The sequence below is a fragment of the Nicotiana tomentosiformis genome, chromosome 9 (genome assembly GCF_000390325.3).
Source record: "Nicotiana tomentosiformis chromosome 9, ASM39032v3, whole genome shotgun sequence".
NCBI lineage: Eukaryota > Viridiplantae > Streptophyta > Magnoliopsida > Solanales > Solanaceae > Nicotiana > Nicotiana tomentosiformis.
Window position 1 is genome coordinate 77340673 of NC_090820.1, and position 16554 is coordinate 77357226.

At 35.4% G+C, this 16554-nt stretch overlaps 1 protein-coding gene across 2 annotated transcripts; it reads right to left on the minus strand.

Annotated features, from left to right (window-relative positions):
- Positions 1–2014: 2014 nt before the first annotated feature.
- On the minus strand, positions 2015–7809 carry LOC104093571 (protein IMPAIRED IN BABA-INDUCED STERILITY 1-like). 2 transcript variants are annotated; one of them, XR_001968807.3, is made up of 10 exons: positions 6240–7809; positions 5226–5510; positions 4773–5090; positions 4330–4557; positions 4043–4140; positions 3613–3721; positions 3088–3537; positions 2627–2744; positions 2425–2519; positions 2015–2313 (listed from the first exon to the last, which is right to left on the minus strand). XR_001968807.3 is itself a non-coding variant. In XM_009599365.4 (9 exons), the coding sequence occupies exons 1-9, from the start codon at positions 6642–6644 to the stop codon at positions 2509–2511; spliced, it is 2022 nt and encodes a 673-aa protein (XP_009597660.1). In that variant the 5' UTR covers positions 6645–7809; the 3' UTR covers positions 2015–2508. The 2 variants fall into 2 exon arrangements, 1 of the variants encoding a protein (XP_009597660.1); XM_009599365.4 differs by having other exon boundaries at positions 2015–2519.
- Between the last annotated feature and the right edge of the window lie 8745 nt (positions 7810–16554).

Genomic DNA, 16554 nt, shown 5'->3' on the forward strand with positions numbered 1-16554 from the left:
AGGCTCAGGCTCGAGCTTGAGATCGAAGCCACGATCGAAGGTCCAGCTCGAGGCCATGATCGAAGGTAAGTCTCGAGGGCTAGGATCGAGACCCATGCTCGATGCCCTGATCGAAGGCCCATGCTCGATGCCCTGATCGAGGCCATGACCGAGTTCCAGGCTCGAGCCTGTGATCGGAGCCGCGATCGAGGCCCAGTTCGAGGACCAATTCCGAAGGCTGCTGGGCAGTTTTATAAAAAGAGGACATTCGTCCCATTCGCCATTTTTAACAAATTAGAGCTTGAGCAGAGGCGATTTTTGATAGATTTTCAAGGAAAAGACATTAGGGTAATTGATTCTAACTTGGATTTGGTCTATAAACATAAATATATCACTGTTTTCACAATTTAATTAGTGTTTTGAGATTGAAATTTGAAAAAGTTTAGAAATCTCATAGAAAACGAAATTTTGAGATTTCGGTATCGATACAGAGTCTGATTTGAGTGAAACTGGTATGGTTGGACTCGTAATTGAATGGGTTGTCAGATTTCATAACTTTCGCCGGATTCCGAGATGTGGGCCCCGCGGGCGAATTTTTAATTAATTTTGGGATCTTTTCTTTAAAATGTAGTATTTTCTTATAGAATTGATTCCTATAATATTTAGTGATTGTATCGAATTATTTTGGCTAGATTTAAGCAAGGCGGAGTTGGATAATCGTGGAAAAGGCCTTATAGTGGATTAAATTGGAGCAAGACGAGGTAAGTCTCTTGTCTAATCTTGTGAGGGGAAATTACCTCATAGGTGATTAAAATTAAATAATTGTTGCTAATTGTGGGGGCTACGTACGCACGAGGTGACGAGAGTCCGTGCGTAGCTACTATTAATGCTAAAGTCCGGGTAGTTTAGGACTCAAAGCATACCATACTTGTGTAAATTGTATTCTTTGATTTATTTATATTAATTGATATCTATATGAATATATTGTGAATTATTAGATAAAGATATTAAAGGATGAAAATCTCATAGGCTTGATTTTCTGTTTAAATCAATTAATTGTTAAAAGAAATTGTTCTCCTCCCAAATTTACCTTATAATAAATATACTCTCCTTCCGGAGGCACATAAGAAAATGTTCTCCTTTCTTGTGGAGCAGGCCGAACGCCTCGGCAGGATAGATGTATCTATGGATCGCGCCGCACGTCCCTCGATAGTGTACACGACACTCTGGATCGGGCAGTACGTCCTCGACAGAAATCATGCTTAATAATAATAATAATTACACGATACTTTAATAATTTATTTCAGCTTGTGAAGCTAATTAATAAATTGAAAAACCCTTGAAATTTAATGAATTATTATTCTTGCTTGTTAAGGAATTAATTGTTACTCCGGTAAATGAGGTTTAATTGATAAATTGGAAACTATTTGAATTGAAGGAATTTAATTAATATATTGAGAATTGTTACATTTGAAGGAATTTGATTATTTCTGCTGATTAAATAAATTATTGTGAATTCTGTAAATCATGCTAATTTAAATATCCTAGTTTTATTTCAGTTATTATTATTGACCCATAGTGAGTGTCAAAGTCGGTCATCTCGTCTCTACCACTTCGAGATTAGACTTGATACTTACTGGGTACACGTTGTTTACGTACTCATACTACACTTGCTGCACTTTTTGTGCAGGATCTGAGACAGGTACTAGTGGAGGACCTATCATCACATACCCACGTCATCCCGAGGCATAGTGGTGAGCTGCCTTTCTGAGCCGTTCTGCAACCACCAATGTCTCTTCTTATATTTATATTCTGTCTATTTCATTTCAGACAGTATTTGGAGTTTTGTATAATCTACTAGATGCTCATGCACTTGTGACACCGAGTCTTGGCACACACACATTGGTAGAAGTTGGTATTTTATTACTTTCTTGGAATAAAAGTTTAACCAATGTACGTTTGACTTATTAGTTGGCTTGCCTAACTGTAGTGTTGGGCGTCATCACGACCTATAGGTAAAATTGGATCGTGACAATGGTGGAATACTGGAATTTTTAGTATATATAAACATGTCAACTAATGGTATATATGTGTGTATACATATTTTCCAATTACAATAAGGGAAGCCTAGACACTAATCAAGAAATGGAAGAAAAACAAATTGGGGCATACATGTTGCGATTCTCCAGCATATTATCAAATTCCGATTCCGCCAACCACTTTCAGGATTTCAGCACCAAGATTCTGGTGATTCCATCATATTTGGTATAAAAACTGTCTTTCACCAGTAAATGTCTTTGTCTGCACGATCTCTTTACTAATTTCCCAAATGATTTGCCAGAAAAATATAGTTGCAAGGGTCAGAGTTTACCACGATGCCAATCCCTTCATAAATAGAGTGGCCAGGGCAAAAATGAAATGAAATGGCCACATAGCTTAACAGACTTTGATTTTCTTTCTCGATCAACAAAAAATTCTCCCGAGTCACTTCACTGGCTAAGGGATGCAGGATGCACTTCCAGCTCATTCTCATTGTAAATCTACAGAAACAAACCAAATTTGGTTGAGGTTTCTATAAAAAGGCAATGGTTCTTTATGGATTTTCTGTAGTGAGAAAGAGAAACCACCAGATATAGAATGTCTTTACCTCTATAAAACCGGGATCTGCGACAATCTTGGCGAGTTTGATTATCGTGCTTTGCATCACTCCTCTGTTGTATCAATGGTCCTGACAACCCAACCCTTTTTTGTTTGCCATTGTAGTCCTGTTTCATTTAGAAAGATATACAGCTTTATCTCCAACGTAGATATTCTGTAATATTGCTACTTTTGGGCCTTTACGAATACTAGGTTTCACAAGTAACATGGCTGCAGAAGCAAAAATATTAAACTGCTATTGCATTACATGATATTTAAGTTACTCCATTTAGCAGGAAAGGTTCATCGCCGGTTGCTAATAAAGACTTGTCTTTTGAAATGCAATAAGGTGTCCTTATTTTCTTAGTTCTAAGATCATATAACATCTCTAAGGATACATATAACCGACCCCAACTTGTTTGGGACTAAGGCGTAGTAGTGGTTGTTGTATAATAGATCAAGGATACTAACCTCTGACAATTCTTGAGACTCGTGAGTATATTGCCTGCCAATAGAATGCGTGGCGTCATTGTTGTGGCCTCTGGCTTCAGTGTTGATCCTGCTAGAAAAGTCATAACTATCTTGCATGTTTAAATCTGAGGTATCTGCAGCATGTAGTACATTGGAAAGATCAAAGGCAATCAACTTTTGACTTCTTGAATTGTCCTGTGGATGTGGCCTTGTGGCTGCAGAATCTTGCTTTCTCTTTTTCGCCCAGGTAACGCCACTTGACGCTGTCATTTGAGCAGGGACAGATCGAATGCTTTCGCCTTGAGAATCTCCGGTCGTCTGAGAAGCCTCTGACACTGTATCATAAGATGGTTTCATTGATATACGTGCCACGGTAGCTCCTTTTCCTTTAGAAATAGGGCCGCTACCACCATTGTTTCTACGGCCATTGTGAATATTGGCTTCAGCTTCCTTCATAAATAAAAAGGAAGTGTGTCAATACACCATCAATACGGAATGTATCTGTATGAGAGACTGGACAAAGACCTCAGTTGAGACCATTATGCCGAAGTTGCTCGATTTTTGAAGAGCTTTTTGCACATTTCTTGAATCTCTTGAAGCTCCAGATGCTTTCACTGTGGAACTGGTCTTCTTTCTGAAAATGTAAGAGGTTGCAGATCAGATTAAGCTTCTAAACTGAGGGGAAGATAAGTGAATCATAGGAGTGGAGTTGCTCAAAATTAAGCAGTTGGAGATGGATGAAATAGATATGTTTAGGCTATAATGTTGAACTAGTACTCGAACTAGTGAAGGAACAGCGAAGAATCATCTTTCTTTTTGTGCATATAGATGCAGATTAAGTTTGTTGGCTTTTACTATATTAGTATATTTGTACCATCCAGATGACAAGCCATCAATTTGAGGAACTACAAGCAAAAAATGCTTTCTACGAAGGACAAAGAAGAAAGTAATTCACCTCCGCGCTTCTTCTCGGAACTTTGCATCAATTTCCTTGTTCGGGGGGTACTTAGGCAAGCTTGACGGGTCACAAGCATAAGGCTTTGTACTGAAATACTGAAGAAAGGTATACGACAAATGTTGAACCAAAATATTAGCATGTTGGAGAATTGTCTTAAATGTTGTCCAAATTATGAGTTGAATATGGAAACAGGAGTCACAAAAAACAGAGTTTGATCGAGGAAACTCAGTCTTCAGTAGTGCCAAGAAAAAGATTCATGGACTGCTATCCGAATGAAGACTTACCTCAGAATCATGAGCAGATGAAGCAGTTCCACGTCTATGAGGGTCAATTGAAAGAAGTGTTTCTATAAGGTTGACAGCAGTTTTTGGTAATTCTTTACATCTATCTCGGAGTGTACTCTCATAAGGATGTTGGGGTTTAAAAATTGTCGCAAGAGGAAGTTTAGACTTTCTCCAGTATTCATCAGATGGAGAACCACAGAGCTTGAAGATTTTGTGCAATTGTTCAACCTGCAAAAAGTAGAGAAACATACTTTTTCATAATTGACTAAAATCAGTAACATTACAAGGTTACTTTGGCACAGGAATAACATAAAATCAAACAATCATTTTTCATTGATATTCTAGTAGTGTAGCTTCATTGTGTCCCATTTGTCCAAGCTGCTATGAGAACTATGTAGGAAATGTTATCAAAGGCAATACTAAACTTCTAAAAAACCACATACCTCAGTCCTCCCTTTCAGGAGAGGCCTCCCAAAAAATAGTTCTGCAAAAACACAACCAGCACTCCACAAATCCACCGTTAGCCCATAATTTGTGGATCCCAGCAGAAGTTCAGGAGGTCGATACCATAAAGTCACTACGCGGCTGGTTAGTGGTTGCTTGTGCCTAGCACTAAGGAAATTTGCAAGACCAAAATCTGCTATCTTTAGAATTCCTTCATTGTTTATCAAAACGTTGGATGCTTTAATATCTCGGTGCATTATACCTCGGGAATGACAATGCTCTAGTCCACTCAGCAGCTGCCGCATATAGCATTTGATCTACTTCCATCCAAAAAAAGAAAAAAAAAATTGAGATGTTCTTTTCCTTTTTGCAAGTCAAGAAATTCAAACAGTGACCTTAACACCAAATTTAATGGTAGAGACTAGAGAGCCATAGCTTAAATATTAACAAACCTGTGAATCAGTGAACTTAATGTCAGGACATGACAACAGTCCAGAGAGGTCATGTTCCATGTATTCGAAAACAAGGTATATGCAACATGATAACCGAGAAGTGACTATTCCGATCAGCTTCATGATATTTGGATGGTCAAGTTTGCGAAGAATTGTTATTTCTCGGGCCATAAATCTGACACTGTCTGGCTGGAAATTGTCAAATTTCACCTTCTTCAGGGCAACCATTTTACCAGTCTCGATGTCACGTGCACGATAAACACTGCTGTACGTACCTTGTCCAATCTACAGATGTGGAAGGCAGAACAAAGTGTTTGTAAGAAGAAAAGCAGTTTGCATTCGTAAGATGATGATATACAACTGTAATAGCCTGTCCTAATGTCAGTGTCTCAATGCATTAGGTGTTCAAGGCCTAAATATGTCGTCACTTTTGAAACTATAGATAAGTAAGACATTGACAAGATAATAAAAGAAATAGCCATAAGAATGTGGAGATAAATCAATAAAACAACCAAAACATGATCAGCTCGAGATTAAGATAATTAGATAGTCAATTATATGTAGCTCATCATGTTGGCATCATGGTATGGAATAACACTAAAGAGATACACCAATTGTCAAAACATGGTATCACCATACTCCATAGATAATGCAAGATTTTGCTCCTCACAAGCAATTTTGTTTTCATTACAATAATAATCACCAATAACTACACTCAATCCAAAACTAGTTGGATTCAACCATATAATTCTTCATATCATTTGTTCCATTTGAAACATTCCATTCCAGTTGTGTTCTCCATTAAACCTAATAAAATACCATTCCATCTAATTAAGGCGTCAAAGACTAATGGAACTGAAGGCATTATTTTTAACACGAAGCATATATATATATATATATATATATGCGAAAATATCACTAAAATTTAAACAAAGATTAAATTCTGAACCTAAAGATTGAACCCCATCAAATATAAATTTTGAATCCACCTCTAGTTGAAGGGAACATAATTACCTTTTCTAATCTCTCGAACGCGTCTGATCTTAGAGGCAGCCATCCATCAATAGCGTCAGACGCGACAGCAGTGAGCCACGCGGGCCAACCAGCAGCCAAATGTTCTCCTTCCGTTAACCTTCCAAATTTGATACTAAAATTAGCCTTTTTTTCATTACTCCCTTTCTTGGAACCTCTAGAATTCGAGGAACTCCTTCGAATTAAAGACTCCGCCTTCTTCTCCTTTTCGGGTTCCTCTTTAATCTTCTCCAAAGGGCCAAATCCACTCTTATTAACATGCTGCAAATTGGGATCTTTAATAATTTCTCCATTTCTGTTAATAACAGCAGTTTTTATAGAGGAGGAATTGTAATTGTGGTGTGGCGGGGAATGGGCCGTGGCCTGCTTGGAGCTGACACAACCCATGTCCCCCCATCAAAGGAATAAAAACTCTGATGGGAAAAAGGGATCACACACAGGGGAGGGGGGAAGAGAGAAAAATAAGGATCAAAATTGAAGTCCCTACATTAGATTGTTGTCCCAAAAATGAAGAAAAAAAATTGAGCTATTTTTAGGGAAGCAGCACATTTTGGGAGGGTCAAAGATTTGATGACCCTCTGAGAAACGGCGAGATATGTGGAGGAAAGAGGATTTTTCCAAAAGAAGAGGGTATTTTTTGGTTGTGTTTATGGGTTCAACATTTGTCATCTTTTTTTCTTTTTTAAAACATTGGTTATAGCCAGAAATTTGATTCATTACATGGAGAGAGAGAGAGAGAGAGACATGTAGCCGTTGAAGTTTGTTATTCCTCGTCATGCTTTTTTCTGTTTTTGGATTGGGAAAAGGAGACATTAGCCCCTATAGCATATAGTTTACATTTGCCCATGTCAGCTGTGCTGTCAAGTCAGAAGACCAAGGCAATAATCGCAGACGAAACACACAACGACAACATCATCGTGGCACTAGCAGAAACACCATCCCAATGCAATTCTACAAACAAACCGAAAACAACAGAATGATTATGCACACAACCCATCAAAGTGTTCCAAGAAATCAAATCCCTCTCTGAAAATTCATCAAACAGTTGGTGGACAAATGAGATTCTTCCATAAACACAATAAAAATTCAAAAGGGTATTCCTCAAATCAAGAAACAAATCAACTGCATAGCTTCACCAGTCCATTTCACCAACAAACGTATACAAGATCTAAGTCCAGAAATAAAATCAAATTGATCAAGAATTAAATTTTGTTTAAAGATTTGGTTTTTTATGTATTTGATAATTGAAGCTACATAATCTGTATAGTGGATTGAACATGCTAAAAGTTTGCTTGGTGTAAAAGGAATTTGCTCTTGACCAGTTTTGACCATTAAGGCATGAAATTTTATTGCATGATTGTATTTGAGAAATTATGTTTTTATATCATAGGCAAATAGGAGTATTACTTGTGTGGGACTTGATGACTTGGCAGTTGATATGGACAAATCATTGCCACAGTGGAGGGACATTAGGATTGAGGGCAATTTTAAATCGTTCATTAACGATAGGGGTGGATTGGATGAAAATTATATATATCATAGTAGAGAGACAAAATAAGACCTTTTCCCTTTTGGATTTTACTAGCTTTTATAGTATCCCTTTCCCATTTTTTCCCTTTTTGTTTTTGTTTATAACTGTTTCATATCCGTCCTAACTAAATGTGAAAATTTTCCTACCAAGTCTCTCTCTATTGCCGGAGGTTCGCGTCGAACCTCTAATTAATAATGGAAGGTCCGTTCATCCCTCCATACTTTTTAATAATCTCTCTTCATTGATGGATACAAGTATAAGGAATAGGAAGTGAATGTTATAAATATATTATACTATGGATGTTCATTTAATACTCCGTTATAAATAAGCTTCCTGAAGAAGCTTATCCATATGAGACTCCGCCGTAAAAATATTTATTTATTTAGTACTCTATTGGAAATAAGCCTCCTGAAGAAGCTTATCCTTTCGGTACTCCGTTATGGATAAATATTGCCCATTGTAGAAGATTATCTATATCTGACACAACAGCTTAGAGTAGCAGCTTACAAACAGTTTACGCAGCAGCTTACACAGCAGCTTGCAGTAGCAGCTTCCTTTCTTCTATAAATAGAGGAGAATTCAGTTCATTATGTACATAAGTTTGAAGTTTGAATAATATATCAGTTTCTCTCTATACTTGTCTTTACTTTACTGTCTTTATTTTATAACACGTTATCAGCACGAGACTCTGCCATCTCGAGAAAATACTTTGAAAGTATCAGAGGTACGGACTTTCTTTTTCTAAATAATGTCAAATCTTTCTAAACTTGAGTTTGTAGCCCTGAATATATCGGGCAAAAGCTACATGTCTTGGGTGCTTGATGCAGAAATTCATCTTGATGTGATGGGTCTGGCAGACACCATCAAAGATAAAAATCAGGCATCAAACCAAGATCGTGCCAAAGCAATGATATTCCTACGTCATCACCTTGATGAGGGCCTGAAAATGGAATATCTTACTATTAAAGATCCAGTCATACTGTGGAATAATTTGAAAGATAGATATGACCACCTGAAGATGGTCATTCTTTCACAGGCACGTTATGATTGGACTCATCTAAGGCTACAAGATTTTAAATATATCAGTGAGTATAATTCTGCTATATTTAGAATTATTTTCCAATTGAAACTATGTGGTGACAATATTACTGATCATGATATGTTGGAGAAAACTTTCACCACTTTTCATGCCTCAAATATACTCCTGCAGCAGCAATATCGAGAGATGGGATTCAAAAAGTATTTTGAACTTATCTCACATCTTCTTGTAGCAAAGCAACATAATGGGCTATTAATGAAAAACCATGAAAGCCGACCTACTGGTTCTTGTCCAGTCCCTGAAGTGAATGAGACGAACTTCCACCAAGCTAAGCATAGAAGAGGACGTGGCCCCAGTCGTGGTCATGGCCGTGGTCGGGGAGGAAACTCTAATCGTGGTAATAATAATACACCAAAGAACCCTCCTCACCACCAGCAGTGGAAAAGGAAGGAACAAAAGCATGAAGCGGTGCAAGAAGCAAAGCCAGAAAATGTATGTTATAGATATGGAGGAAAAGGGCACTGGTCACGTACATGTCGTACGCCAAAGCACCTGGTTGAGCTGTATCAAACCTCCCTGAAGAAGACAGAGAAAAATGTTGAAGCAAATGTTATTTCTGAAGATAGTTTAGACTTCATGCATTTGGATGTAGCTAATTATTTTGCACTCCCAGAAGGAGAAACAAGTTATGTGATCGGTAGTGAATCTGTAAAAATGTAAATATTTTAATTTTTGTTGTAGATAGTATGGTTATGTAATTGTTATACATAAATAAAAGTTATGCTTTGAAAATGATGTTTACTATCATATTTATTTTGTTTATGTCATTTTGAAGAATATGGATAATCCTCAAATTATGTTTGGATCAAAGACCAATCATGAAGATATTTGTGTAATTGATAGTGAAACAACTCATGTCATATTCAAAGATCATAAATACTTTTCTTATTTGCATGAGGAAAAAGTAAATGTTTCAACAATTTCTGGTAATATAAGTTTGATTGAAGGCTCCGGAAGAGCTACTGTATTTCTGTCTAAGGGAACAAAACTTATTATCGACAATGCATTGTTCTCCTCCAAGTCCCGAAGAAACTTGTTGAGTTTTATAGATATCCGTCGAAATGGGTATCATGTTGAGACAATAGATGAAATGAACGTGGAATATCTTTGTATTACAAAGAATATTTCTGGCCAGAAATGCATTGTAGAAAAGTTACCAACTTTATCTTCTGGCTTATACTATTCAAAGATTAGTACAGTTGAAGCACACTCTATCGTAAACCAGAAGTTTACTGATTCAAATACTTTTGTGCTTTGGCATGGTCGTTTGGGCCATCCTGGATCAATAATGATGAGACGAATTACTGAAAATTCGAGTGGGCATCCATTAAAGAACCTGAAGATTCTTACAAATGATGAATTTTCTTGTGATGCTTGTTATCAAGGCAAAATGATCACTAGACCATCACCAATGAAGGTTGGCATTGAGTCCCCTGCCTTTTTAGAACGTATACATGGGGATATATGTGGACCTATTCACCCACCAAGTGGGCTGTTTAGATATTTTATGGTCCTAATAGATGCATCTCCAAGATGGTCTCATGTGTGCCTACTATCATCTCGCAACCTGGCGTTTGCAAAGTTATTAGCCCAAATAATTCGATTAAGGACACAATTTACAGATTATCCAATAAAGGCTATTCGCCTTGATAATGCTGGAGAATTCTCATCTCAAGCTTTTGATAATTACTGTCTATCAGTTGGAATAAAAGTTGAATATCATGTAGCTTATGTTCATACTCAAAATGTCCTTGTAGAGTCATTTATTAAACGGCTGCAATTGATAGCAAGACCATTACTTATGAAAACAAAATTGCCCACTACTGTTTGGGGCCATGCTATCTTGCACGCAGCATCACTTATCCGTCTCAGACCAACATATTATAATAAATATTCTCCGTCACAATTAGTTTTTGGTCATGAATCAAATATTGCCCATCTACAAATTTTTGAATGTGTTATATATGTGCCAGTAGCACCACCACAGCGCAGTAAGATGGGCCCCCAAAGAAGGTTAGGAATATATATTGGTTTTGAATCACCCTCTATTATTCACTATCTTAAACCATTGACGGAAGATTTATTTACTGCTCTTGCAGATTGTCGATTTGATGAAACAAATTTCCCACAATTAGGGGGAGAGAAAAAGGAAATCAAAATAGAAATTGTATGGAAAGTTTTATCATTATCTCACTTTGATCCACGTACCCATATATGTAATCAAGAGGTCCAGAAGATCATCCATTTACAGAATATAGCAAATCAAATTCCAGACGCATTTACTGATTTGAAAAGGATAACTAAGTCGCATATCCCTGCAGAGAATGTGCCTATCCGAATTGATGTCCCAACAGGACCATCTACTAGCATGAGAGCTAGTGAACCTAAAGCACGCCTGAAGCGTGGTAGACCTTTGGGTTCTAAGGATCGAAATCCTAGACAAAGAAAATCGATAAATGATCAAAATGATATTATGAAGGGATCTCCTGAAAAGACCCAAGATCTGATTAGTTCTGAGATTCCTGAAGAAATCAGTGAACCCGAGACTCAAGTGAGTGAGGAACTTTTAATAAGTTCTACTGGTGATGGGATTAATTTAAATCGATCTGAAATAGAGGTGGATAAATTTTTTGCATATAATGTTGCACTTAACATTATGCAAGATAGTGAGAATCTTGAATCTCGATCTGTCGAAGAATGTCAACAAAGATCTGATTGGCCAAAATGGCAAGAGTCAATTCAATCGGAATTGAAGTCACTTGCTAAAAGAGAGGTCTTTGGACCAGTAGTCCAAACACCTGGTGGTATAAAGCCAGTTGGTCATAAATGGTTTTTTGTGCGAAAAAGAAATGATAAAAATGAAGTTGAAAGATACAAGGCTCGCCTTGTTACACAAGGATTCTCACAACGACCTGGAGTCGATTATGAAGAAACATATTCACCAGTTATGGATGCCATAACATTTCGATATCTCATCAATTTAGCCTTACGTGAAAAGCTTGAAATACATCTAATGGATATGGTTACAGCATATCTGTACGGGTCACTTGATAATGAAATTTACATGAAAATTCCTGAAGGATTTAAAATGCTTGAAGCATATTCAAAATCTCGGGAAATGTACTCAATCAGATTACAAAGATATTTGTACGATTTAAAGCAATCTGGGTGCAGGTGGTATAATTGCCTCAATGAATATTTGCTGAAAGAGGGTTACATAAATGATGTTATTTGTCCATGTATTTTTATAAAGAAAATGGCTTCAGAATTTGTTATACTTGCTGTTTATGTTGATGACATAAATCTTGTTGGAACTTTAGAAGAGTTCCAAAAGGCAATTGAATATCTTAAGAAAGAATTTGAGATGAAAGATCTTGGAAAGACACAACTTTATCTTGGTCTGCAAATTGAACATTTAGCAGACGAGATCTTTATCCATCAATCTGCCTATACAGAAATGGTCTTAAAACGCTTTTACATGGACAAAGCGCACCCATTGATTACACCAATGGTTGTTCGATCACTTGAAGTGAATAAAGATTTGTTCCGACCTCCAGAAGAGGATGAGGAACTCCTTGGTCCCGAAGTACCCTATCTCAGTGCAATTGGTGCACTAATGTATCTTGCTAATGCTACAAGGCCTGACATAGCAATTTCTGTTAATTTACTAGCAAGATATAGTTCTTCTCCTACACGAAGACATTGGAACAGAATTAAGCATATATTGCGATATTTAAAGGGAACTCTTGATATGAGTTTGTTTTATTCTAACAAAGATAGTGCAGATCTTGTTGGTTATGCAGATGCAGGTTATTTATCTGATCCCCATAAAGCTAGATCTCAAACCGGGTACATTTTTATATGTGGAGGTACTATCATATCATGGCTCTCCACAAAGCAATCTATTGTTGCTACTTCTTCAAATCATGCTGAAATAATAGCTATTCATGAAGCAAGTAGGGAATGCGTATGGTTGAGATCAATAATTTATTTTATTCGAGAAAAATATGGTTTGAAATGTGAGAAAAGACCCACAATTCTATACGAAGACAATGCTGCATGCATAGCCCAATTGAGGGGAGGATTTATAAAAGGAGATAGAACGAAGCACATTTCACCAAAATTATTCTACACACACGATCTTCAGAAAAATGGTGACATTGATGTGCAACAAATCCGTTCAAGTGATAATCCGGCAGATTTATTCACTAAATCTTTACCAACTTCAACTTTTGAGAAGATGGTATACAAGATTGGAATGCAGAGACTTAAATATTTGAAACAAAATTTTCATCAGGGGGAGTAAAATACGCGATGTACTCTTTTTTTCCTTACTAATGTTTTTTCCCACAGGGTTTTCCTTATAAGGTTTTTACTAAGGCAGCTAGCAATGCGTATTACTAAATATGTGTACTCTTTTTCCTTCACTAGGATTTTTTCCCATTGGGGTTTTTCCTAGTAAGGTTTTAATGAGGCACATTATCTTTTAATAAATATCTAAGGGGGAGTGTTATAAATATATTATATTATGGATGTTCATTTAATACTCCGTTGTAAATAAGCTTCCTGAAGAAGCTTATCCATATGAGACTCCACCATAAATATGTTTATCTATTTAGTACTCTATTGAAAATAAGCCTCCTGAAGAAGCTTATCCTTTCGGTACTCCGTTATGAATAAATATTACCCATGGTAGAAGATTATCTATATCTGGCACAACAAGTTAGAGTAGCAGCTTACACAACAGCTTCCTTTCTTCTATAAATAGAGGAGAATTCAGTTCATTATGTATATAAGTTTGAAGTTTGAATAATATATCAGTTTCTCTGTATACTTGTCTTTACTTTACTGTCTTTATTTTATAACAGTGAACACATTATTCAACTTTTATTATAGTTAAACACTTACTAAAAGATATAATTTGTATATTAATTAAGTTTGTTATGTTATAAAAAAAATTAAATTATGGTGGATGTCTACTCTTCCTCTATGATCTTCTCAAATGCTTAATGACATATTCAATGACATATTTCTATGCTTAATGACATATTCAATGACATATTTTTCTTCACTTTTCATGCCTATATAAAGGTCTTGTAATAGATAGGAAAATACACACAATTGAAGAAATAATAAAAATCTTTCATCTCTTTCTCTCTATATCTCTTAGCTTATTTTTTTCTTATTCTATATTGTTACTTTAAGCTATATTTCATAACACGTTATCAGCACGAAGTCTCTAACCTTAAGGTTGAATTCCACTTCTGTGTTACAGGCACATCTTTCTGCTACAGCAACAAGTCCGAGCTTTATACCATATAAGTTTATACCAATATTTGGAATAAGCAATGGTCCGGTTATTAGAAAATTAGTATTTATGTAGCTGCTAAGGATGTCACCTTGTTAAATTTTTATGAACTAAATAATAGGTGGCATGCGGTATACTAAATAATCTACAAAATTAAAATTATACTTTATTATGTATGCTTATGGTTTTACCTTATAATACGATTTTAGTATGCCTAATATAATGATTATACATTAGTTTACTGTCAAATATAATAATATAATAATAATAATAATAATAATACTCGTAACTATTTTATTTTAATAAGATAAAATATTAGTACAAGAAGAATGTACTACACCAAATTTTTCATTGATGATAGTTCTTATCAAATTTACATGTTGAATCATTTCTATATGGAAACCATATAGTAGTAGATAATAGACAGAGATTTATCCCCTAATTTATTTTTGATTCCCTGATTAACCTAAAGGTTCTGCTATATCTCTTTATTTTTCTAGAGAGCATAATATTTAGTTTCCACAAAAGTGCATGGTAACTAGTAATACTATATTATTCTATTTGATACATCATTTTTCTTTAATGTTTTGGTCATATCACTTTCATCTTGAAGTAAGCTTATTGTATCAAAGACCACATGTGAATTTTCAATATTATTTTTTATTTTCATATATCTCTTTGACACTAATTACTTAGCTGATTTGAGTAAACGAAAGTCTATTGTTGAGAATTATATCGAAATGACATTATGAAGAGTTTAACTCAAGAGGTAAGAATTTTCTTCGTATTTGAAATTGTTTTTGTCCTTTGCTATTAATGATATCAACTTCAATGAGTTCAAGTCGCAATGCACCATGAGGGTAAGATATCATGATCAAGTCCTAATGTTCCATGATGATAAGAGTTGAGTTTGAGTCCCAATTCATTATAGACTAACATGCATTTATATTGGTAAGATATTGGGTTTGAGTCCCACTATACCATATTGATGATATAATGATGACTAAAGAAAAATAATATATTTTTCATGAAAAGGCATGAATATTGCCCCACTTAATTTGCTCCATTCTTGAAGTGAATGTGGTAGCGGCGCATAATAAGTCTAAATGAAGACAAGTAGTTGAATAATGAACATGAGCGTTCCAAATATCAAAATAATAATAATCATCACTATGATTATCAAAGGAGAACAATAAGGGTTCTCAAAATAGTCCTTCAAAATGTGAAGGCAATGTTTACCATCAAATTGATATGAAAAATAATAAAGCACGCCGCTGATTATGATCCATTCATTGAAGAGAATGTGACATGTGATAAGCATTGAGAATGTAGACCCATTCCTAAAGGTGAATATGGCAATATGTGATTAAAGTAATAAATAAAGACATGCAATGCATGATTAGATGAGTACCACACAACTCACCTCTAAGGGAGGTTTGAGTAAAATAAAGAGAATAAATATTATTGTGTGGTTACATGAATATGTCATTGGTCGCGTACATGTGATACGCCAAAAAATGTTTTTGTGTGCCTTATAAAAGGTTATTAAAGGCAAAATTAAAGCAAGAAATTGATTTTGCTTATGATGATTTTGACCATGACAATTTGTTATGGTATAATTTTCTCCGTGAAGGAGACATTTACCATATGAATGGTGTAACAATAGATCTTATAGTACAAAAGTTATTAAGAGCTCCAGAAAAATTAATTTGTTACTACTACCCAGATGAATAAAATTATTCACGACATTGATATTGTAAAGTCTCAAAAGAAACTTTTTGAGTTTCAAATGTATAAGTTAAAGTGGTTTGCATATTGAGACTATAAATAAAAGGAATATTGAATATCTTCATATTTCTATAATCATAACGGGTAAATATGAAAGATTACCGATTTGTTTTCTATTTATACTACACAAATATAAGCATGATGATGGAATCATATGTAACAAGTAAACTAGAGGTTTACTGAAACAAATATAAGTTGGTATGACCGGTTGACCATATCGGTTCAATTATGATGCGAAAAATTAATTGAGAATTACATTGGCATATATTGAAGAGATATAAGATTCTTCAAGAATTCTCTTGTGATGCATATTCTCATGGTATATCAGTTAAGGCTGGGATTGAATCCCTTGATTTCTGGAACAAATAAAAGGTGATAAATATATGGGGCCAGTCACCTTCCATGTGGATCGTTTACTATTATATGATTTTAATAGATGCATTTATTCTATGGTCACATGTGCATTTGTTATCAACTTGCAGTTTGGCTTTTGCAAGATTGATTGCTCAAATTATTAGAGCACAGTTCCAGAATATAAATTATGATAATTTATCTTGATAATACTGGTTTA

Coding starts and splice junctions, on each gene's coding strand:
- LOC104093571 (XM_009599365.4), bottom strand. CDS start 6,644: ATGGGTTGTGTCAGCTCCAAGCAGGCCACGGCCCATTCCCCGCCACAC. Junction 4,558..4,772: donor TCCTGAAAGGGAGGACTGAG/GTATGTGGTTTT, acceptor TACTTTTTGCAG/GTTGAACAATTGCACAAAAT. Junction 4,141..4,329: donor CATCTGCTCATGATTCTGAG/GTAAGTCTTCAT, acceptor ACCTTTCTTCAG/TATTTCAGTACAAAGCCTTA.